This window comes from Dipteris shenzhenensis, chromosome 31 (genome assembly GCF_047967505.1).
Source record: "Dipteris shenzhenensis isolate YYH24624 ecotype China chromosome 31, Dip_SZ_1.0, whole genome shotgun sequence".
Taxonomy (NCBI): domain Eukaryota; kingdom Viridiplantae; phylum Streptophyta; class Polypodiopsida; order Gleicheniales; family Dipteridaceae; genus Dipteris; species Dipteris shenzhenensis.
Genome location: NC_141626.1, coordinates 21,914,860 through 21,940,205, shown reverse-complemented (window position 1 = coordinate 21,940,205; position 25,346 = coordinate 21,914,860). Strand labels below are relative to the sequence as shown.

At 43.3% G+C, this 25,346-nt stretch overlaps 1 protein-coding gene across 1 annotated transcript in view; it reads left to right on the top strand.

Moving 5' to 3' along the window:
• Nucleotides 1-6,256: 6,256 nt before the first annotated feature.
• The window catches only part of LOC147881196 (uncharacterized), a 117,233-nt gene continuing 98,143 nt past the window's right edge, over nt 6,257-25,346 (top strand). Inside the window, exons 1-3 of the mRNA XM_087369712.1 lie at nt 6,257-6,384; nt 6,776-7,242; nt 8,575-9,001. Of these exons, the coding sequence (XP_087225838.1) occupies nt 6,325-6,384; nt 6,776-7,242; nt 8,575-9,001 (954 nt within the window). The 5' untranslated portion in view covers nt 6,257-6,324. The remainder of the gene's footprint in view (nt 6,385-6,775; nt 7,243-8,574; nt 9,002-25,346) is intronic.

Below are 25,346 nucleotides of genomic sequence, written 5' to 3'. Positions count from 1 at the left end.
AAGTTGGGTAAGCTCCTAGTTGAAAGCACCACCATTGATTAGAGCAATTGCCTAGTAGGAATCACCTCTAGCACCTCTAGGAAAAAAATGGGAAGAGCACCTTTAGCACCACCATCAATTGGAGTAATTAGTAGGGAAAAGAATGGGGAGAGTTTAATCATGAGCATGATCACCATCAAGAGTTTGGATAAGTCTTAAATAAGAAGCAACATTACACCATGTAAGCCTCTTGCACATAGCATTGTAGTCACAATAGTAGAAATCATGGATAGATGATATTCTAGCTAGAAATCATGGATAGATGGTATTCTAGTTAGGAATTATGAATACATAACATTGCAATCAATAGAAGGGTGTTTGGATTGCTCAACATAGCTCCACGAGCTTAAAATATCACAAGGCTTAATATGCCCTCATCCAAAATTTATAAAATAAATTAGCCCATGGCTTAAAATTCATAACTTTATAATATGGCCCATGGCCCTTGACGGCCATTAGATACTTCGATCAATCCAAATCACTTCACCATCTCCATTCCTCGTTATCCAACTTATCATCTGTACTCAAACTGCCAATTGTGTTAGTTGTTACAATCAATTGATGAATCATCACACCAACTAATCCCAACACAGTTGTATGCTTGATATACATACATCAAAATACACACCTTGCGACCAATTGCAATAACACCAGTAACACTAGCGACATTAGTATTAACATGTAATCACCGACAATACTAACCATCTAGCCTAGTAAAACACAGGTAGTTAGGTGTCCCTAACTAAACCCCACAAAGCATCCACTAGGACCCCGCCGCATCCGGTGTGCTCCTATGGAATACTTTGCCATAGTCACACTTGACTAAAATAAAATAATTTTCATAGCAAGAAATATTAGAAATACAATTTTGTAACATCCCTCTTGCTTGGATTGCAACTGACCTCAGTCGTATGTTTGACTTTCTGAGTCAATGAGTAGAGATGTGAAGAGTAATCTCTTGGATATCCATCAAGTATAATCATGGTCAAAAAATGTCTTCAAGAGATCTTAAGCTCTCATTAACCAAGAGATAATGAATTTAGCCAATTCAAAACTTATGAAAGATTATTTTTATTCTTACCCTATACCAAGAGAAAGTAGTATACCATATCCATTCATTGCTTATGTTATTTTGGTATAGGTTCCAGCATTATATTTGTCATATTCCTCAATATCTATACCATCCCATACCAGTTATGATGTTGAGAAATAATAACAAATACAAAGCATAATTCTTTTTTCTTTTAATGTGAGTCGCAATAAGTGACATGTACTATTCTGTGATCAGCAAAAGGGTATATGTACGTCATTGTTTAATCACATGTCAAAGTTTCTGATTTAGGTTGGTAGCTAGTAATGATCTAATATGTATTTTCTTCAATTGCTAGAAAATACATAAAAGATATTATCTGACATACCAACTGTTTTTCATTATCTATAAAAGCAATTCCATAAAGAAACTACTGTAGCAAAAAGCTTGCCACCACCGAACAATCATGCCTTCCCTCTTGCTTAGCAAAAATGTCATATGCTTCTTCTTCTCTTTAATTTTCTTCAATTCAGTTCACATTAGTAGAACACTTTATTGAAGCATACCATATGTATCGCACAATAATAGTTTTGTTATCTATAATTAAGCTAGGCACGGGGATATACGTCTTCTTATCCTTATTAATGCACGTAATCATGCTTATTTAATCATTACAAACTCTTAGCTCACCTAGATTATCCTAGATCCCATATAGGCTATCATATTTTATTCTCTTTTTCATGCTATTTTAATTTGATGTGTCACTCTTCTTCAAATTCAATTGTTCCCTTTCGTTGCCATAACGTTCTTTCTTTTTTCTATATGAGTATTTCAATAAGAGTAAGAAAAATGAAAATATAGAAAAACAAAAAATATGGGAATAGATACGTATCTCCTTTGTCCTTCCAAATTTTCGCTTGCTTGGTTGAGCCCCAATCAACTTTCTTTTGCTTCCCGTTCAAGCGTCGGTCTGATAACTTTGTGATTCAAAAGAGATTCCTTGTAGAGCCTCTCTTTCATAGTGACCTCATCATATGCAACTTAAAAAAAACAATTAAGTAAAGCAAAGAAGAAGGATAAAAGATGTATCCAGAGATGCGTTGAACCAATAACATGCATATCGTGCATTCATTTAGGCAACTAGCCACGTGGCGGTGTGAATAGAGTGCTCTTCAAGTGGTATGCACTAGCTCATGAATGGATTGGGTTTGAGCTCTGAGCTGGTTGAGAATTCTCACATGCCTCATAGTGGTGGCTTCTCGCTGTGAGCTGTTTTGGAGAAGCTTAGTTGGCAGGGTCGTCCACAGGGGATGCTTGCCAGTTCAAGCTCTTGTTATGGAGGTTGCAGGCAGATTGGTTATGCTCTCACCTATTGCTTGGGTATGTTCAGTGAATTAGTGGACACCAAAGGTAGTGAGGGGAGTTGTGCGACTCTGTATGGCCTACTAGCAACAACTCCAAGCCTCATGTAGGTGTTGGAGCAAAGATGGATGCCTATTGCCATTGGGGTGTGAGAGCCAAGCCCAGTAGGGTTATTGCTTGGGACACTAATGCCTATTGAGAGTGGGAGATCCTTGTTTCATCTGCAGCTCTCGGTTCATAATTTACTCCTATTGCTTTCTTCCAAAAAGGCATGGTCTTTTGCTTAGGAGAGTGACATCCGGGTCGCGATTTTCATATGACTTTCATTCTTGAAATCACATGATGCCATTATTACTTTAAATATCATTAATTTTATAAGAATATGAATCTTTACTGTCCTCATGCCCTAAGGTTAAGTCATCTCTCATCATGGCTGTTCGTCTTTCTATCCAAAGACTGCTAATACCAATTCATTGACAATAGGTAGTGAAAAGAAACAACCATAAATTTCTAACTGAAGTTGGAACATATTGATCCAACCACTCAAAAAACCAGCGCATACCATTTGAACAAGCCATCATGGTCCATTTTCATCAATTGCAATTGCAGCATTGATTTTCAAAGATCTTTGATAACTTTTGCATACAAACTCAAAACCTAGTGATCAAGTGATCGAAACGATCAAAAAGAACATTTTGAGAACGACTATGTCATCAGATTACAGAAACTCATGTTTCTTGCCTCCCACAATAGTTAGGCTAGTAGCTAGGCTCTGATACCACTGTTACGAAAATTCAAATCAAACATGCTTACAAATTCAAGATTTACCAAAACCATAGAAACCAAGAACAAGGAAACAAGTGGGGAAGAGAAGAGAAAGAGAGACCGACACTACATGGGGTTCAATTTGCCCCCCCCTAGATGGTGGCTTTTGCTTCCAGTATTTATAATTGTAATTCTAAAAAGCAAAGAGCCAATAATAGTACATCCAAAAGCATCCCTTGTCCATAATTAGAGGGATTGCTCAACATAGCTCCACGAGCTTAAAACATCACAAGGCTTAATATGCCATCATAAAAAATTTATCAGATAAATTAGCCCAAGGCTTAAAATTCATAACTTTATGATATGACCCATGGCCCTTGACAGCCATTAGATACTTCGATCAATCCAAATCACCTTCACCATCTCCGTTCCTCACTATCCAACTCATCATCTGTACTCAAGTTGCCAATTGTGCTAGTTGTTACAATCAATTGATGAATCATCACACCCACTAATCCCAACACAATTGTATGCTTGATATACATACATCAAAATACACACAAAATACACACCTTGCGACCAATTTCAATAACATCAATAACACTAGTGACATTAGTATTAACATGGAATCACTCACAATACTAACCATCTAGCCTAGCAATACACAGGTAGTTAGGCGTGCCCAACTAAACCCCACAAAGCATCCACTAGGACCCCGCCGCGTTCGGTGCGCTCCTATGGAATACTTTACCATAGTCACACTTGACTAAAATAAAATAATTTCCATAGCAAGGAATGTTGGAAATACAATTTTGTAACATGCAACATTGGTCTTAATTATATGGCAAAATTTTATATTTTGACTAACATTCCCAGAACTCATTTTCTTCTTTTTTTTAATTGATAAAACTTGTGGTGGTATGGAGATAACCCTTATAAGTGATACTTCTTTTTTTATGACCCTGCAAAGACTAAAAAGCTATGACATCTTAATAGTGAAGGTATGGTAGCCTTTGATGATTTCCATGTTGAAAAACAACACAAAAGAGGGGAGATTACTTTGACCCAAATGCTAGCTATGTGGGTTGATGTGTACTCTACTAGCCTTTATTTATTGAAGCTTATAAGTTACCGCTAATAGTAGCGACCAATCATAAATTTAGGATTGAAAGACAAGCCTAAAAATGCTACCTGTAGCCATAACTGCCTTTTAATGAAGCTCTTATGTGAATATTCGTTATCACTTGACATAATTTATCAGTGATGGAGACATGAGGTTAGTTATAATAGCATGGTGAGGGCTTCCAACTTGATGGGAGTCATTGTGTCAATGGCATGATGAACCCAAAATAGTACCACCATTATTTATTGTGTTTGAATACTATTAATCCGACTAGTGCTTACAAGCAAGCTCAATAATGTTGCCATTTGCGGCCTATGTACAAGAGTAACCTGAGAATGATACTGATTTCATTATCAAACCTCACAAGTCAAGCAAGGTTTTAAAGATAGATGCAAATGGATTACATACAAGCATTTATGTTAACCTTAGAGAACAAAGCAACTTTGTGCTTCTACTTTCTTAATGTTCTTGTGACTTTGGTTTGGAAGCAATGCTAACATAAGGTTACACTCTCATAATTGTGTGGAGGTTGAAAGGTTTTAGGGACATGGATTGCTTAGCCTTCAAATTTGAAAATACAAGGTTTTTAAGCCTCCATATTTCAAGGCAAATTAGTTACATTTTTAATTAAAATGTGCAAAAATTTGATTAAAGTGCTAACACTATCATATACCCCCCTAAAGGACTTAGGACATTGTGTACTTTTGTGGGAAATGGGAAGTTCTATGCCAAGGTGGCAAGTGGTCCCCTACCTTTTCTTCCATTTTTTTCCCACAAAACGAGGGAGCACTTCACCTTAATGGTTTTGTGGGAAAAAGAGTTTGTGAAGCATTTAAGGGCAAAAAATGACATAAAATCATCATAATGACATTCAACAAGGGAAATTTGATTTTCCCATGAAAACCCTTTTTCCACCATGATAAACCCTTAAGGTCTAGGGTTGGCGGAGATTAAATCTCTACCATCTGGCACTTTCACAGAGGGAACGTAGCTCCTCGATTTCCACTCTAACTAATTTCGCCCACAAATAATTTGGAGCCTGTTCATGTGGGAGCTCAGGTTTGCAACCAAGTTGTGTTGCTATCGGTAATTGTTTTTTTTGCTAGCCCTTACTCAAGAGTAGGGGCTCAAGGAGCAACCAGATTTTCCCTCCAAAACCACCATGGTGAACCCAAATTGAAATTCTTGGTTTGCAAACCACCTTTTGCACGTGAACAGGCTCTTACTTGACACACAACTGCTACAAACCCTCAAATCACCGCCGCAATCAAGTTTTTGACCTAGGGTTAACCATTTACCTCCGGCCTTCACGTGGGAGAATTGGGAGTTCTAGGGTTGGATTACAACTTGTGGCTGGGATCGATGGAGCGTTGATCCTGGCCATTCGATCTGGGAACCTTTATATGGTAATAGGTGGAGGGCATCTCAACTAGCTAAATTACACGAACGTACAAAGTCCACCGGCTATAACGGTAATCAATCACAACCATTAGATCTTTTTCAATCGCTGCCTCACTAGAAGCGCTCCATTTGAGCCGTCAGATCAGCATGTACATCCACCGGTGCACAAATGGCAGAGCTTTGACTGTTATAACATGTGGCACCATGTGGTGACGTTATGAGCTGCCAGCGTTGCCGAACCAACCAATAAAATTTCGACAAATGTTGCTGCCCCTCCCCCATGTGTCCACATGTCCAACCAACCGCTTGTGCTCCACTTAAAATGCGACACGTGGCATCGCCTCCTCCCCCATCTATTGACGATCGAGAATTGCCGCTGGGAGTCAATTTTTGGGAGGAAACTGGGCCATCTAGCGACCGGTGAAGCCGCGGGAATAAGCACTAGTTGCCGATTCCCGGTCAGAAACCGGCGCCATTGGCTCCGGACCTTGGGCCGGTCACCGGGTGGCCTTCCTTCTTGGAAAGGCCTTGTGCGTGCTAAAAGTTCCACCTTGTGAAGCATTCGTTAAAAGAGAAGAATGACCGACTTTTCTTAACATGAGTCATGGACGAGCACGCTCCCTCGCTTCCTTCTTCAGGGTCGCTCTTCCCAATCGCTAATCGGGTGAGTTTTGATCCTTCAGTGATTGCACCACTACCCCCAATTTTTCATATGCCCAATTTTTTCATGGCTATGCTCAGGTTTGGCATAGTTTTCACCTCCACCTTCTTAAAATCACTTTTTTCTCTCCTGCATGGTGTCTGCCTTAGAGTAGGCATTGCTGGCTTAGTTTTTATATAACAGCAAGTTCGTGGAAATTGCACGTGAAGACAAGGGTGTTTCTCAAATTCTTTGTTCTTAAGGAAGGAAAAAGACTCAGCTGGTAAAAGGCGGGTGTGGAAGTCCTGACTCCTGATCACTCGGAAGGGAAAATTTTCAAAACAAAATTAATATTCTTTTGAGGTGGATTGTGTCGTGTTTCTGTTCTATATACTCAATATCCATGTTGTGGCAGGCAGTCTTGGAAGTATCGGCCTCAGGGGAGCCTTTAACATGGTTGTCCAATGCAAGTTTCTCAGAAAGCCTTCTTCCAGCTTCTACACCCGTTTCTGAGTGGCATTTAGATGAGGGTGACAGTCAGAAGAAGCCTGAGGAGCATCCTTTTGTTGAGAATGTAAATGAGCTGCTGGCCACCTCGAGTGAGGAATTTAACGAGGATCATGGGCAAAGAAGAGCCGCTGAAAAGAGTGAGAAGAGGAAGAGAAAGGACAAGAAGAAAGGACGCAGAGATGATAAAAAGAAAGACAAGAAAGAAAAGAAATCGAAAGAGCAGGAGGCGGATGATAGAGAAATCGGTGCTCTGGAAGGCATGCAACTGAAAAGGAAATCTGGTGGCAGCAGATGGGTGGATACAAGGACTAAAGACTACTTCTTCGACACACATGGAGACCGTGACAATTTGGCATTTGGTTCATTGTACAGGTACAATTGCGCTCTCTCTCTCTCTCTCTCTCTCTCTCTCTCTCTCTCTCTCTCTCGTTGTGTGTATGCTATTTGCAAGAGGTGGAGACCAAGGATCATGTGGTGATGAGATGCCAAGAACTGAGGCTGACACCACTCCCTGTTCGCTGAGAAATTGAAATTTATGAGAAGGAAAGGAGACTCCATAGGAAGAAAGAAACAACTCAAAGCTAGTTAAACCCACATCCAGGATCATGGAGAAGTAAAAGGATCTGCCCTTTCTTACTGAGGTCACAGAGTCTCTTCCCAATTTGGGTGTATCTCCATTGTATAAACTGACCACAGCAGGCAGGTGTTCTAGCAGAATCACCGATAGAGGATATGCTTGTATATCGATCTGCACTCTAATATGAACAGTGGTTGTGGAGGCAGGACTCAAGAGTCAATGGTGCACCACCATACTTTGCTTGCGTGGCGCTAAAGGCATATATAGCTTACTGGGCGGCTCTCCCTCGGTCGGGCACTTCCACACCAACAGATGGGCCTTACTTGAAAGAGGCTGGTGTGGAAGGACAGAGTGCGATTGTAGGGATCGGTTTGAGCCTACAAGAAGTGACCCTGAGGCCCCAAATCTTTGCTGTCCCCTTTCAATAATGTATATCTCAGCATACGCTTTGCTAGTTGAAGCTTGAAAGCAACAGCATCCAAGAGAGGAGCAGGAGATTGGGCAACACTTGCCTCAGATCTAGTGCCAGTGGAGCAGCATCCTGGAGCAGCATCCTGCTTCCACGTGATGTAGGTTGTGAGTGCACTTTTATAATTATCTTTTGGTCCTATCTATAGTCAGCTCTTGGTTGCTATATCTTGCAGTCTACTACAGATCTGTGGCATGCTTGTGCACGCACCTTGAGGAGAATTATGGATTTCAGAGTGTGGTCTCCTTTTCTGCTGTGTTTTAGCGGTTTGGGGCTTGGCCTAGCAAGCACGGCCCATTCAATGTATAATTTCTAACAGAATTATCTTTGAAATCTGAATGATTCACTTCATCTATTTTTTGAGCATCGATGTTAGCTGTCTACCTGAATGGCCTTTGTGCACATGCGCATATTTTTAACGATTTAATGGCTTTTTAGACTATTTTTGGTTTGCTGGTCTCAAGTAAGCGTCAATCTCCAAGCAGAGTGTATGAGAAAGTGGAAGCTATGAAGTTAAATTGGGCCTAAGGCCTCGTAATGCCTGTAGTGCAAAAAGCGTAAACCGGTTCCATTTACTAGTTTGTCCTGGTTATTAACAGTTCTTCTGTTCTACATATCTATAGCGAGTACTTCAGCTTCTAACTTGCAATTTGTGTAGGATGGACGTTGCTCGTTTTTACAGACACCAAACAGGATTCAGAACAAGAAAGCAGGGGGACGGCTTACACACCATCTTCCCCTCTATGTATTTGGAGGAGGATGATGCAACGATGGATGAAAAGCTGAGATCAGAGGGGCGCTATTGGTCTTCCAAATATTATTCTTTAGAAAGGCGCAAGGACTTTAGGAGGCTTCGAATTATTACTCAGTCACGGAAGACAAAAGGCACAAAGGCTTCATCCATTCCTTCTGGTAGTTTTATTGCTGTGGATGACTCAGAGAATCAGCAGAAAGAAGATGGCATACATATACTTAGTGAAGAAAGCTGGGATGATTATATCATTAGAAAAACTAGGGAGTTCAACCAGTTGACAAGAGAACGGCCACATGATGAAAGTTTGTGGATTGCATTTGCTAATTTCCAGGTATTTCTTTCAAGTTATTTTATCCCAGTACTGGAATAATAATTTTCTGTTATTGTTTTACAAATTGTGGGCACAAGTACTCTGTGCGGATCAACACATGACTATCTGCAGAGGGACAAGTTCCTATCTGCTGCTTTGGAGCTGGTCATTGATATTATGTGTTACATGGTTTTAGTTCAGTTTCAAATTCTTCTGGTGTTGCGCTCAAGCCTCAGTAAATGAATATTTCATTGCTTAATGATAGCACGACCCAGATTCAATATATCTGCAGAGGGACATGCTTCTATCTGCTGCTGTGAAAGCTGGCCAATGGGGTTGTATGTCACTCTTTGTCACGATCTGTGACGTATTCCTTTCTCTATTTCTAGACTTATGGATGGTTTGATGAATGGACACTTGTGGAAGGGTATGCCCTTTCGACGGGACACTTCCTATGAGGCACAACCCATATGCCCTTTCGACGGGACACTTCCTATGAGGCACAACCCTTCACAAGAGACATTCTATTGAAGAGACATTCCTATTGTAATGTACCCTCTCATCAAGGGTCACACCCTTCACAAGGGTACACACCTCTTCATGCACATACACTTTGGAGTACACACCTTTTCATGTGTGACTCTTCACTCTCTATATAAGAGAGGCCCAATTGTATGGATGACACACGACAATTTTCTCTACAGACACTCAAGCAATACAATTATTCCTTGTTCTTTGCTATTTCAGTCTCCTTTCTGTTCCTTAGCACATTTCTAAATATAGTAAATCTAGGATTTCTTATAGTGGTATCAGAGCAAATTTCGCTTCTGCCTGTAGGAAATGTCCTCCACCTTCTAGCGCCTATCTGATACATCTCTTTCCGCTAGAAGGATATCCGTGCACATTGTGCATGGAAGAGATGGAGAGGATGAGCGTAAAAATTTTTAGCGCCAACCTTGCCTTAAGTCATCGATGGCCTCTCCATCTCCCACACATCACAAGTTGATGTGAATGGACACGACAAAAATGGTGTCTTTTCATGTGCTTGGGCTGTCCCAAAACCAAGGGACGCACCTTTTTCACCATCGGACACACCTTTTGATGAAGAGTCTTGAATCCTCACCCAAGGGACACACCCCATCGTGGAAAAAAGGACACACCTCTTAATGTGGGGACACCCCTTTTAAAAACAGGGACACACCCCTTCATGAAAAGATGCACCTATTCCAAGGGTCACACCCCTTCGAATAGGCACACCTTTTGGCACCAAGCACTTATAAAAAGGGTACCTAGAGGGGTTAAAAAGGAAAACCCAGCCCCAAACCTTAGGTCTACCCTAGATACCCAAGGGTTAAATAAACCCACCCTTTAATTTTTTGGGCAACCACCCAATCTAAGGCAGCACAAACGAAAAGACAAAAGGGACGATCCAATTTCAACGCCCGTACAGTTTTTTCGTCAAACAGGTTGGCCTCCTTGCGCAGCCCTTGCCCTCGCCATTTCGCTGCCCTGCTCCCCTTGCCATATGCAGCCCCTAGCCTCGCCAATCTTTTGGCCCTGGTTCCCTGCTTGCAGTGCCAGATCAGCGATAGCCTCGACAGCCTGCAGCCTGGTTTCGCCAGTGACAGCCTGCAGCCTGGTTTCGCTATTGACAGCCTGGTTTCACCATCAACCTGTTTTGCCATTGACAGCCTGCCCCCCCCTTTGTTTCGCCACCTTTTCCTGCCAGTTCAGCAGCGGTTCAGCCCTCCTATCGCGATGCAGACCACCTGTTCAAAGTGCCCTGTTCCTGTTTCCAATCCGGACCAGCCAGGCCCCGATCTGCTCCTCGCAACCCACTGCAACAAGGACCTCCGGACAGAAATCTGCAGGCCTTTTCTACGCAACAATTGGCAGATTAAATCAGTGCCAGGTGGATTCTTTCCATTCTACTTCTAAGGATTCTCTTGTCATTATCAAATTACAGCAAATGAAAGACGCTCCCTTAAAGCATGGAAACCCCTGGTAATTCACCCGGCCTTTCAAGGACACCTCAGGCATTATCTACCACACAATATCGTGTTCAGATTGCACAACCAGCCCATTTCGGAGCTTTGGCATCTTGGGTCTTCTATGTCACGTGCCCTCCTAGTGATTTGGACCACATCCTATATCTTCTGCGTGAGGCACCTCAGTTACATTACTTCCTCAGCACAGTCCAGGTTGTGTTCCACGAGACACGAAGATACCCAGAACCCGATATTCCTCAAGAGTTTGCTGTCCATCTTTGGAGAGAATTTTACCCCTCACCTTCGGCATCTCCAGGGTACTCTCCACCTCCTTCAGCTCCCAGATATCCTCCCATACAGGTTGTACCTTCCCCAAGACAGTATTTACACTCTGAAGGCACTCCTTCTGGATATCCTTCATTCCCGACAGCAGCTCCTTATCCTTTCTCAGATCCGTGGACTCTGCAACCTACTCCTGTACTCTCACGAGCAGTAACACCCATTTCGGCATCACCAGTGTTACCTCAGACAGTACCTCCTTTACTAGATTTCCACGGGTGATTCCATCCTGCCTCGCCTGCCCCCTCCAACATGAGCAACCTCAGGGAGCAGCCCGAATCCTCTTCCAAGAATGGTACAAACTAGAGCGCAGGTTCGTGCTTTTCTCACGAGGACCTCAGATATGTCGCAACGCTCGCGTGCAGCCTCTCTAGAGATCAAAGACTCAAGTCCAAAAAAGACCCCCGAAGTCAACATACAAGGCGAAACACTACTACAACTTCAAATTTCCCAGCTTTAGGACAGCATCTCCGACTTGGTCCAGAAAGTCCAACAACTTCAAGATTCTCGCAGTACCACCCATACAGAGGATGACGTGACGCAACCAGACGACTATGCGGATTCATTTCCACCTGAGGTAGAAAACACTGAACTACGTGTCCTCTATCGTTTACTTCAAGCTTCCAAAACTATAAGACTTGACATACTGTTAACCTCACTGAAGGCAAAAAGATCGCCTTGGCAACCTCCCTCCTCAAGGATACAGCTTTTCTATGGTGGCAAAGACGCTTAAAGGACGGCAAAAGTGTGTTAACTTGGGAACGTTTTGAACACGTACTCCGTAAGCAGTTCATACCTACCAATGCGGACTTCCAAGCACGATCAAAACTCCGACAGTTGGAGCAAACAGGTTGCCTTCCTACATCTCTCAGTTTACCACATTGGTGCTGGAGATTGATGGTTTAACTGAGGATGATCGCCTTCATGCTTTCATCTCAGGCCTAAATCCCTCGTTACGCATTGATGTCCTTAAAGCTAACATCACCACCACGGCTGGCGCTATTGCTTACGCAGAGCGTATTACAGATTTCCAAAACACAGGGAAGGAGAGTGCTAATCGCACACAGAACTCTACTATGGCCAAAGGTGCTCGCCCTCAAGATAACACCAGGTTTCGAAAAAACTCCGGTAATCAAGGTCAGCAACAGTCTCAAGATCCCCAGAAGTCTTAGAAATCGTATGTTGGATTCCAACAGAAGCACTCCTTCAAGGATCGCGCCTCTTCTTTTCACAAAGTCATCATTGACATCCCCCACATAAAGGTGCGGCCACTGACAAGAACAGCTCCAGCACAAAAGGACTTTGTACCATCTGTACAGGTGACCATAGATGGTTTGATTGTCCCAAGCGACCAAAGCAAAATTCCAATATGGAACCTAGCACTTCCCAAATAGAAGATGCTACCCCAGCACAAGACAAGAAAGGCAAAGCTGTTCGAATGGCAAATACCATCCACCCGAGCCTTGCCAGCAACCCCGAACCTTCCTTGGCCACTCAAGTATTTTGTGTTCAAGGATCGATTCGTGGAACAACGGTCACTATCCTCATCGACAGTGGCTGCTCTCATAACTTCCTAGCTAGTTCTATGGTCGACAAACTTCGGTTGACCACCAGTCCTAGTCTCATGGACTATCAGATTGAACTCGCAAATGTAACTACTTTCTTGTGCAACACCCGGAACAAAAACTTGTCTTTTCGCATCCAACATTATAAGGACAAGTTGAACTTCGACATCATGTGTTTCTCGGTACGACGTCCTACTTGGACAACAGTGGCTCTACGACTATGATCCATCAATTAGTTTTCGCAGCCATACTATCCAGTTTGTCCTAGGAAAAACTTATTGAGCTAACTGGTTTAAGGGACTCTCCTTCAACCCCAGTTGCCTCTGCCCTACAAGTAAAGAAGTGGGTTCGTAAACGCCAAGTAAAGACTTCACTTCTGTTGGTTACGGCAGTAGAGGAGACACCAACAAAGGATCCTCCTGAATACCTCAACCAACCTTTTTTCCAGCCCTACCTGGATATTTTTCCACAGGAATTGCCGAAGCAGTTACCACCTCGATGACCAGTGGATCACCCAATTGAACTTATTCCCGGTAGTAATCCACCGTCGAAACCTCCTTATCGGGTTTCTTACACTCAAAATAAAGAAATTTAAAGACAGGTGACTGAACTACTCGACAAAGGTCACATTCGGCCCAGTCGCAGCCCTTTCGGATCTCCTGTACTACTTGTGGAAAAAAAGAATAAGTCAATGCGCCTCTGCATCGACTACCGAGCCCTCAACAAGCTCACTATAAAAAACAAGTATCCATTGCCTCGCATCAATGACCTCTTCGATCAACTTCTACATGCAACACAATTCTCAAAGATTGATCTTCGTTCAGGTTATCATCAAATTCGCATACGAGAAGGCGGTCAGTACAAGACGGCTTTTCGAACAAAGTATGGACACTATGAATGTTTGGTCATGCCTTTTGGGTTAAACAATGCCCCCCGGCCACATTCTGTGAGGGAAAGGTAGGAGTGGAACGATAGGAGAGACACCAGGAGTGTGGGTGTGTAAAAATGTGTTGAGCCACACCACAAACTCAAAGGTTTTATTAGGATTAGGTATTCACCCTATGACTGTCTTAAGACAGTCATAGTCGTAACATTTTAAAGGGTGGCAATGTGCCTTTACCCCAACAACCTCCCACCTAAAGGCCAATGTGCCTAAAGGGGAGAAAAGAATAAAAATTACAGCAATATACAGTCACTGTATACAAGACCATAAAATAAGAATGGTCTCAACCTAATCCCATGATGCGGCGACAATGTGCAAACCGCTCTGTAGGCAAGCTCTTAGTGAGCAAATCTGCAGGATTATCATCAGTGTGCACCTTCAGAAGCTCAAGCTGCTTGTCCTCCAGTACCTCCCTGATGAAATGGTATTTCACATCTATGTGCTTGGTCTTCTGATGAAAGACCGGATTCTTTGCCAACATGATAGCACTCTGACTATCACAATGCAAAACTGGCATATCTCCTGTAATGCCCAAATCTCCCACCAGCCGAGTAAGCCATATTGCTTCCTTGCAAGCCTCAGTGGCTGCAATATATTCAGCTTCAGTGGTTGACAGTGCAATACATTTCTGCAAACGAGACACCCATGATATAGGACCTCCTGCAAATGTGAAAATATAACCGGTTATCTGCATTCCCTGCATAGTCTGAATCTCTAAAACCATGCACCAATGCATCCTGCCTACCATAGCATATGCACAAGTCTTTGGTACCCTTGAGATACCTCAAGACGCCTTTCACTGCTTCCCAGTGTCGCTTGCCTGGATTTGCCATATACCTGCTGATGACTCCCACTGCAAAAGCAATATCCGGACGAGTGGCAACCATGGCATACATCAAAGAACCAACTGCAGATGCATACGGAACCTTGACCATCTCAGCCTTATCATCATCTGATCTGGGGCTGTCCTTACTGCTGAGTTTTAAATGAGGAGGCGACGGGGTACTAATAGACTTCCCCCCCTCCATTTTAAACCTCTGCAGTACTTTGTCAATGTACTCCTTCTGTGACAGAAACAAAAGTCCCTTGGACCTGTCACGAATAATCCGCATACCAAGAATATGGTTTGCATCACCCAAGTCTTTCATGTCAAAAGACTTATGCAGTTGCTTCTTCAAAGCACTAATCTCCTGCTGAGATTTGCTGGCAATCAGCATGTCATCCACATATAGAATGAGTAGCATCAAACTGCCATCCTTTGCCCCTTTGGTGTACAAGCAGTGATCGGTCTCACACCTATGATACCCTTGGGACTGCATGAAGGCATCAAACTTCTTGTACCATTCTCTTGGCGCCTGCTTGAGTCCATACAAGCTCCTCTTGAGCTTACACACAAGCTGCTCTTTCCCTTTAACAGCATATCCCTCTGGCTGACTCATGTAGATCTCATCATGGAGATCTCCGTGAAGAAAAGCAGTCTTCACAGCCATCTGACATAAATCCATGTCCTCATGAGCAACAAGAGCTAACACTGCTCTCAAAGTAATCATCTTGACTACAGGGGAAAAGATCTATCAAAGTCAATGCCCTTCTCCTGCTTAAATCCCTTGGCAACCAATCTGGCCTTATACCTCGGTAAAGCATTTAAATCCACTTTGACTTTGTAAACCCACTTGCATGGCAAAACCTTTCTGCCTGCAGGTAGCTGCACCAAGTCCCATGTATCATTTTGAAGTAAGGAGTCCATTTCTGACTGCATGGCTTTCTCCCACTTCCTTTTCTCTGTTCTTCCCATAGCTTCCCTGTAGCTGGAAGGCTCACCACAATCTGTCAGCATGATAAAATCAGCAACATTATTGGCTCCTGGAACAAACCTGTCAGGAGGCCGTTGTACACGGGTGCTCCTCCTAACAAAATGCTCCGTATTAGGCTGCTGTCTAGCTTGTTCGTCATGCATGACGGGTGGCTCTACCACCATATTTGGGTGTCCTACAGCGCCATTTGCTGGCATATCCAGTGGTGCATCATTGGCAAAATTGTCTGGCTGATTTTCAGCCTGTATACCCTCTTGAACAGGGTTATTTACAGCAGCCTGCTGCTGCATATTAATGGGCATTCTTTGCTGTCCGACATCATCATAAACAACCCTCCTGTATTCCACAGGTCGCACGGGTTCTTTGTGTACACTATCCTCTTTAAAGATGACGTCATTGCTGCGTATAATCTTCCATTTGACAGGATCCCATAACCTGTACCCCATTTCACCTTCGTCACCGTAACCCATGAAGATGCATCTGAAAGACTTTGGTTCCAGTTTGGTGCGCTGTTCTTTGCGTACATGAGCGAAGCACTCGCAGCCAAACACACGTAAGTGCTTATATGAAGGTGGCTTGCCAGACCACACCTCCTCTGGCACTTTCAACTCCAAAGCCTTGTTCGGCGACCTGTTAATTAGGTGAACTGCTGTTTGCACGGCTTCTGCCCAAAAGCCATGGGGCAATGCAGCATAAGACAACATACATCGAACTTTCTCCTGAATAGTTCGATTCATCCGCTCACTCACACCATTTTGAGATGCATTATGAGGGGCTGTGAGTTCCCGTTTAATGCCCTTAGCTTCGCATAACTGTACAAAAGCATGTGACACATACTCACCCCCATTATCGGATCTGAGGCATTTCAGCCTGCGTCCTGTCCGATTCTCAACCTGAGCGACAAACTTCTTGAAAGCATCTAAGGCATCGCTCTTATGCTTCAAGAAATAGACCCACACTTTGCGTGTGGCATCATCAATAAAAGTAATGAAATACTTTGCACCCCCTAGTGATAGCTGTGGCATCTCACACAAATCAGTGTGCACTAGATCAAGCGGTGCTCTATTCTGGGGAGTTCTCCTCTTATGAGGAGTCATAGAATGCTTTCCAAAAATGCAATGATCACAAGTAGGCAAATCTGAAAATGAAAGAGACGGCAGATAACCCAAACGTGACAGTTCTTGCATTCCTTTAACGGACATGTGTCCCAACCGGCTATGCCACAATGAAACCTTTGGCAGCTCGGTTATGGCAACAACATGATTACCTACACTGGAAACATAAAGAGGGTACAAGGTATCACTCTTATAACCCTCAGCCACTACAACCTGGCCATCAGTAATTACCCATTTGGAATCCCCAAATGTGGTGTGATAACCACTGTCATCCAACAAGCCAGTGCTAATCAGATTTTTCTTGATTTGCGGCACATGGCGAACACCATCAAGCATAAATATGCGTCCGTCAGGGAATACTATCTGTATACTGCCAATCCTTGCAATCTGACATGCATAGTTGTTCCCAAGGTGAACAACTCCATGAGTACCTGTGTAGGAAGTAAACCACTCCCTATGAGGCGTAACATGAAAAGAAGCACCTGAATCCAAGAGCCAGGTGTGCATGTCATGGCCATCAACAACCAATGTATGTGCAATTACAGCAGAAGAACATAATACATCATGTCTGTCACTGTCACTATCCTCTGCTGCAACATTCACTGCATCCAAGTCATCTGCCTTGGCCTTGCCTTTGCCTTTGTTTCCACTGCCTGCATCCTTTGTCTCAGCCTTCTTGGCTTTCTGATCCCGTATAAACTTGAAGCACTTAGACTTCACATGTCCCTTCTTGCCACAGTGAAAGCATTCAATATCCTTTTTGCCACGGGAATGACTGCGGGATTTGGACTTGCCAGCAGATCTCCCCTTCTGCTGAGTCCTACCTCTTTCCTGTACCTGCAAAGCATTGGAAGACTTGCTGCCCATATTATTCTTCCTGCTCATCTCCTCCATAAGGAGAGAGCTCTCCACATCAGCATACATAAGAGTGACATTTGAATTTGACAGAGTGGTCTTGAAAGTGTCCCAACTCTCAGGGAGGGTACACAACAAGAAAGTAGCCTTGAACTCCTCATCAAGGTTCAATCCCTGTGCAATAAGCTGTGTAAAGATGGCATTGAACTCACTCAAGTGTGAGGTCATAGCTGTACCTTCCTTCATGCGAAGGTCGACAAGCTTCTTCAACCAATAAACCTTACTGGCTGAACTCTTTTGGGCATACAAAACTCTTCTAGCCTCTGCCATAGGCCATAAGAGGTCTTTTCTGCCTGAACATTGAACACAAGAGAATCAGTGAGAGTAAGCATGATAGCCGCCCTTGCGGACAAATCAAGCTCCTCCCACTCATCATCTGCCATCCCAGATGGCTTGACACCCTTCACCCTTATGGGCTTAGAAATCTTCTTTAGCAGAAGTACATTCAAACACTGTTCTGCCCATAATGCATAATTGTGTGCCCCTTCCAATTTCTTTATGTTCAGTATTGAGGATTCACTTCCCCCTGATGCCATATCAGAAAAGGAAAGTGCCTTACTCCCTGTAAGTCAAAAAATGACTAAATAAAATTCTGATTTCTCAGAAAACCTACTCTATCAAGAGCCAGGAGCACTCACAATAGTGCTGTTTTTACTGTCAAAAAATCTGCAGCAAAACATAAAATTTTCCCTCCAGTCACTGTACCTTTTGACACACTGTACCATGCTCAAATGGGCATAAAACAGTAACTATAGAATGCTGCAGCTGTTCCACAAGTGTTTTATCAGTGCATCATCATCTGACGAAGCACAAAACACTGCTGTCCTGGACACTTCTCCCACCTCAGATGAGGTATTGCACTGATTTTATATGCATAAACCACTTGTCATACACTGTTTTGTCCACTGAAAAAAGGCTCCAAACACCTCAGCCTGTCACAAACCTGCAACAAAGTATGGGACAAATTCCAAGCAATCACCCTTCTGCCAAGGGGATAAAAGGCATCTGAAGTTCTCAAACAGTAACTCAAGTGCTCACAAGCAAAATTTGGGCAAAAGCCCCTTGATTTGACACCTGTACCAAGTGAAAAACACCCTCAACAATGAGATAGCATACAAAATTCAGCACTCTCCTGGCACTTTCACCTGACAAAGTAATGCATAAACTGCCTGTGTGCACAGTGGCAACACAGATCCCAACGTACAAACACCGAAAAGATCTTTTGAGCACTGTCAACGATGGACAGTTAGGGACCGAGTAAACTCGATGCGCCCTGGCCAAGCGTGGCTCAACTGAGATTTTCTAAGTGCTGTATACAAAATGTGACCTGCAAAGAAATGTCACTGATACACTGCGGAAAACGAGACCAATGTGGGCACCCTGGCTCCACACTGCCCCAAGGCATACACTGCATTCACTGTCAGGCAAAAGCCCTATGAAATTGTCACCCGAAAACTGAGATTTGCACTCAGCAAAAGCATAAAAGCCCTCTGCAAATTATGGCATCTGACCTTCCCGAAACAAAATAACTGTGCAACCACCACACACTGTGGCACTAGTCACCTCAAGCACGAGGGACACGAGTGTACTTGCTGTACCTCAAACACAGTTTTAGAACTGAAAAATTTCGGGAATGCATCAAGAAAAAACCTCGTTGTACTTCTGTACCTGCGTGTACTTGCAAGTACCACGCAAAAGAGCAGAGTGCTCTCCCTTTTTCCTTCTTCCCAAAAAAAAAAATCTGTGCCTGCTGTACCTGCAAGTACCTGCTGTGCCTGCACAGTGTACCTGTTGTACCCTGTACTTGCGAGGGCACGGATCCCAAAAAAAAATGTCGAACCTTGGCTGAGGGTACAGCCGGTACGGCTGTACCTGTACGTGCACGCGTCCGTACAGCCGGTATGGTTGCCTGTCGCGGCTGGTCGCGGTCGCGACTGGCTAGTCGGCTGCTGCCTTGTAGCTGGTCGGCTGGTTGCAGCCGTTGGCTGCGGCCGCCGATTGCTGGTAGCAGCTAGCTGCTGCTGCAGCTATAGCTACTCGCGCAACTGTTGTGCGCGGCTGCTCCTGCGCGCTGCGCGCGCTGGTTGCGCCCTGCTTGCGCACCTTCTGACAGAGGGCAAGAGGCCCGAGGGAAAGAGGGGAGAGGGAGGGGTAGACCGGAGTGAGAGGGAGAGGGTGGCTCTGATACCACTTGTGAGGGAAAGGTAGGAGTGGAACGATAGGAGAGAGAGACACTAGGAGTGTGGGTGTGTAAAAATGTGTTGAGCCACACCACAAACTCAAAGGTTTTATTAGGATTAGGTATTCACCCTATGACTGTCTGGAACGATAGGAGAGAGAGACACCAGGAGTGTGGGTGTGTAAAAATGTGTTGAGCCACACCACAAACTCAAAGGTTTTATTAGGATTGGTATTCACCCTATGACTGTCTTAAAGAGACACCAGGAGTGGGTGTGTAAAAATGTGTTGAGCCACACCACAAACTCAAAGGTTTTATTAGGATTAGGTATTCACCCTATGACTGTCTTAAAATTCACATCAAAGTGTAAGAGACCACCACAACAATGCTTTCTTGCCCCACCCAACCTGAGGATTCGAAAGAGAAGCCACACCATTATGGATGCCTTGAACTCAATCAATGACAATTACTATTGGATGTTCATATCAAAATGTAAGAGACCACCACAACGATGCTTTCCTGCCCCACCCAACCTGAGCATTGGAAAGAGAAACCACACCATTACGGAAGCCTCAGACAAGATTGAGAACATTGGGCATTCACATCAAAGTTTAAGAGATGACCATAATGATGCTTTCATGTTCCTGAGGATTGCATAGAGCAACCACACCATTACGAAAGCCTCAAACAAGATTGAGGACATTGGGCATTCACATCAAAGTATAAGAAACCACCACAATGATGCTATCCTGCCCCTCCTAACCTAAGGATTGGACAGAGCAGCCACATCATTATGAAAGCCTCAAACGAGATTGAAGACAGTCATAGGGTGAATACCTAATCCTAATAAAACCTTTGAGTTTGTGGTGTGGCTCAACACATTTTTACACACCCACACTCCTGGTGTCTTAAGACAGTCATAGTGGTCGTAACATTTAAAAGGGTGGCAATGTGCCTTTACCCCAACACATTCATGACACTAATGAACGACATCTTCAGGCCTTTCCTCGATAAGTTCGTCATCGTTTACCTCGATGACATCCTCGTTTTCAGCAGATCCCTACATGAGCACAAACAACATCTTCACCAAGTTTTTGAAGTTCTCCGCGCAAATTCTCTCTACATCAACATTGAGAAGAGTGAGTTCTTCAAGACCCAACTCGAATATTTGGGACATGTTATTTCAGCTCAAGGCATCTCTGTGGATCCCAAGAAGGTCGAGGTAATCCGAAACTACTCCTTAGAATGTTCATGATGTCCGCTCTTTTCTCGGATTGGCAAACTTCTACCATACAAAGGTCTATCAGTTTTCCGAAATCGCAGCTCCTATGTCCGAATTATTGAAAAGCACATCAGTTTTTCAGTGGCTTCCTGAAACAGAGTATAGTTTCCAACAACTCAAGCAAGCACTCACTACCACACCAGTTATGGCTATTGCTGACCCAAACCTTCCATTTGAGGTCATGACCGACGCTTCCGACATCGCTACAGGAGCAGTCTTGATGCAAGAAGGCAGAGTTATTGCTTTTGACAGCCATAAACATTCTGATATCCAAACCCGATACCTGGTTTATGATAAGGAGTTTCTTGCTGTTGTACATGCTTATCGCTCTTGGAAACATTATCTCATGGGAGCCGACTCTGTGGTCAAGACAGACCATCACTCTCTAAAGTATATCTTTACTCAGCCAGTCATGAATGCTCGACAAGCACGCTGGGTTGAGTTTCTGGCCAACTTTCACATGACCATTGAGTACATTCTAGGACTACGCAATGTAGTTGCAGATGCTCTCAGCAGGTTAACTCTAGCATCAGCTATGGTAATCTCTACATTATCTGTGGATGTTCCGAATTCATTCAAAGGGAATTATTTCAATGATAAAGACTTTGGCACAGCAGTACAAGTCTTTCAAAAGATCAACCTTCGACTTCTGAACAGAAGATTTTCTCATCCTATTCTTATACGGACGACCTTCTGTATTATCAAGATCGCGTCTGTGTACCACATGACAAGGATGTTCGACGTCTTTTGTTAAAAGAGCATCATGTAGTTCGTTATGCTGCCCATGCAGGCATCAACAAGACTTATAGGTTACTCAGTGCAACATACTACTGGCCTCAGATGAAAAGCGACGTCATCAAAATGGTTACATCTTGCTTATCTTGTCAATAAATGAAAGCAAGCCGACGACTTCCAACAGGACTTCTTCAGTCTCTTCCAGTTCCAACTGAAAGGTGGGAAAGTATTTCCATGGATTTCATTACAACACTACCACGATCCTCCCGAGGTAACACTTAGATTATGATAATTGTTGATCGATTGTCCAAAATGGCACACTTTGTTGCTTGCAAAAGCAGTGTACAGGTTCCGGACATAGCCAAACTCTTCATACAACACATCTTCCGACACCATGGATTGCCGAAGAATATCATATCCGACAGAGATCCTAAGTTTACTAGTCACTTTTGGATTTCACTGTTCGAATCTTTGGGTATAACTCTACTGTTCAGTTCAGCCTACCACCCAGAATCAGATGGGCAGACTGAAAGAGTCAACCAAGTTCTGGAAGAAATGCTTCGACGTTATATTCAGTCACGCCTAGCAGCTTGGGAAGAGTATCTACCACTCCTTGAGTTTGCTTATAATAACTCTTTCCATAGTGCCATCAGCATGACTCCATTTCAAGCAGCTTATGGACACACTCCGATTGTACCAACGAATTTTGTACTTCAACATCAAGTGGCCCTAGCTGATCGACTGGTTCAAGAAATGCAAGACATTCTACTCCAAGTCAGGGAACATATGCGAAAAGCGCAAGAGCAGTATCAACGGTCTGCCAACAAACATAGACGTCACCTGGAATTTAACACTGGTGACATGGTGCTATTATTTGTAGCCCCACATCGCTGTAAGACGGTTAAGTTTGTGTTTCCTAAGTTGCGACCAAGATACTATGGACCTTTCCGGATCGTCAAGAAAAATTCACCTTTAAGTTACAAATTGGAATTACTACCATCATGGGGTAAAATCCATCCGACATTTTATATTTCTTGGCTAAAGACGTACATTCCAGGCGATGAAGCAGTTCCTCCTGTAGGTGATTATGTCCCAGAAATCGAAGACGATTATGTTCTCCTTATTCCTGAGCGTATTCTGGACCATCGACAACGAGAGACTCGACATCACTTATCACGGAATTCCTTGTTCTTTCGTGAGATCTGGACGACTCCGGCGCTACTTGGGAATCTGATGAAGACTTACAGCAGTACCCTGACATTTTACAGCTGTATTTTCAGAATTTACAGTGATATTTTCTACATCAGTTCATTATCTCCACCAGGGTCTTATTTTGAGTGGGAGGGGATGTCACGATCTGTGACGTATTCCTTTCTCTATCTCTAGACTTATGGATGGTTTGATGAATGGACACTTGTGGAAAGGTATGCCCTTTCGATGGGACACTTCCTATGAGGCACAACCCTATGCCCTTTCGATGGGACACTTCCTATGAGGCACAACCATTCACAAGAGACATTCTATTGAAGAGACATTCGTATTGTAATGTACCCTCTCATCAAGGGTCACACCTTCTACATAGGCGCCTATCTCTTGGGAATACCCTGCCATCTGGTGCTGCTCCAAATATGCATCTGCCATGCCTGATCCAAGCTGAGCAGCCATAGCCGACTTTCTGTCCATGAGCTCCATTTGTTGCAGCCCCCCCATGGCTCCTCTAGGTACCTCTCTTTTCTTCATTCTTTGATTCCTGCCCACATGGCAGACATTACCCTGCCCATGTGTTAGTCTCTCAAGACCCAGGTTCAGCCCCCCCATGCTCTCCTCAAATGGGGGCTTACAAGGGGTACACACCTCTTCATGCACATACACTTTGGAGTACACACCTTTTCATGTGTGACTCTTCACTCTCTATATAAGAGAGGCCCAATTGTATGGATGACACACGACAGTTTTCACTACAGACACTCAAGCAATACAATTATTTCTTGTTCTTTGCTATTTCAGTCTCCTTTCTGTTCCTTAGCACATTTCTAAATATAGATTTCTTACACCCTTTTAACGTAATTCAAGTTCTTCTGGTGTTGCGCTCAAGCCTCGTTAAATGAATAGTTCATTGCTCAATGATAGCACGACTCAGATTTGATAGTGAAGAGGTGGAGTAGGTTTGGACATGGACTTTAATGAAGTTTGTCTGCTGGTTGGTGCATAATTCCAATCAGACGTGCCACTAGAGTATGTGAGCTCTCTCTCTCTCTCTCTCTCTCTCTCTCTCTCTCTCTCGTATTAGATCTGATATGATATGATTATGTTGTATTCATTGTGGGTGATGACGTCCGATTAGAGGCTCCACCCTTTCAGCTCATTGCATCAGGCTTCTTCAGTCTGGTGTTTCAAAGACTTTCAACAAACTCTCTCTCTTTCTCTCTCAGCCCTCCTCCTTACCCAAACTCACACTAACCCACCAGCCCAGTAACCCTCCGCTCAACTCCTTGAATCTTCTCCACTCCAGCTTTCTTCACCTCTGATCAGCTCCTAGATCAGAGGTGAAGAAAGCTGGTATATCTATGTACATACTTATGCTTCCACATGGGTATGTGTGCACATTTCTATGCACACACCCCCACACACATGCACATGCACCATGCATGTGTATAGTTTTACATTTTTGTGTGCATGCACAGATGTGTACATACATACGTACATATATGTGCACATCTCTATGCAAATGCACACACACTACGCATGCATTATTTGTATATGTGCACACTCCTCTGCACATGCATGCACATGAGTACATACGTATGCATGTGCCTAGGCTATTACCTACATACAAATATAGACAGATGCATACATACATAATACACACACACACACACACACACACACCCATACACAAATATACACACATGGGTATGCACACGAGTACATGCGTATGTATGTACCTAGGCTATTACCTTCATACAAATATAGACACGTGCATACAAACATATACACATATAAGATAGATAAGTGTGTGTATAGACATACACACAATAGACACAAATATACAGACAACACACATTTAGAGATTGATTTATAGAAGATATGTACATATATATAGATATATACGAGATGATAGATGCACATAAACATGCGCACACACACTCATGCACGCACAGAGTTGAATTTTGAACTTGTTACGGGAAAGGAACTTCCAATAGGTTTGCTGATACCCTAAGTATCTGAAGGTGAATGCTATTTTCTTTGAAAGAAATCAGATTGATTTCTCTTAAAGGGTGATGTCTTTGTCAAATCCGTAGGTATTTCAAGAGAATTTGGCTGGAGGTCTAGGCTGGAAAACCATTTGGAGATTTGGGACAGCCGGAAATTTAAATCAGTAATGTTTAGGTGAAAGATCACTAAGAAATATTCCAATTCAGATTATTGTTTAAAATTAGCAAGGTGTGTGTACCCAATGTCAAAGACATAGTATATTAGTGCTCAGAATA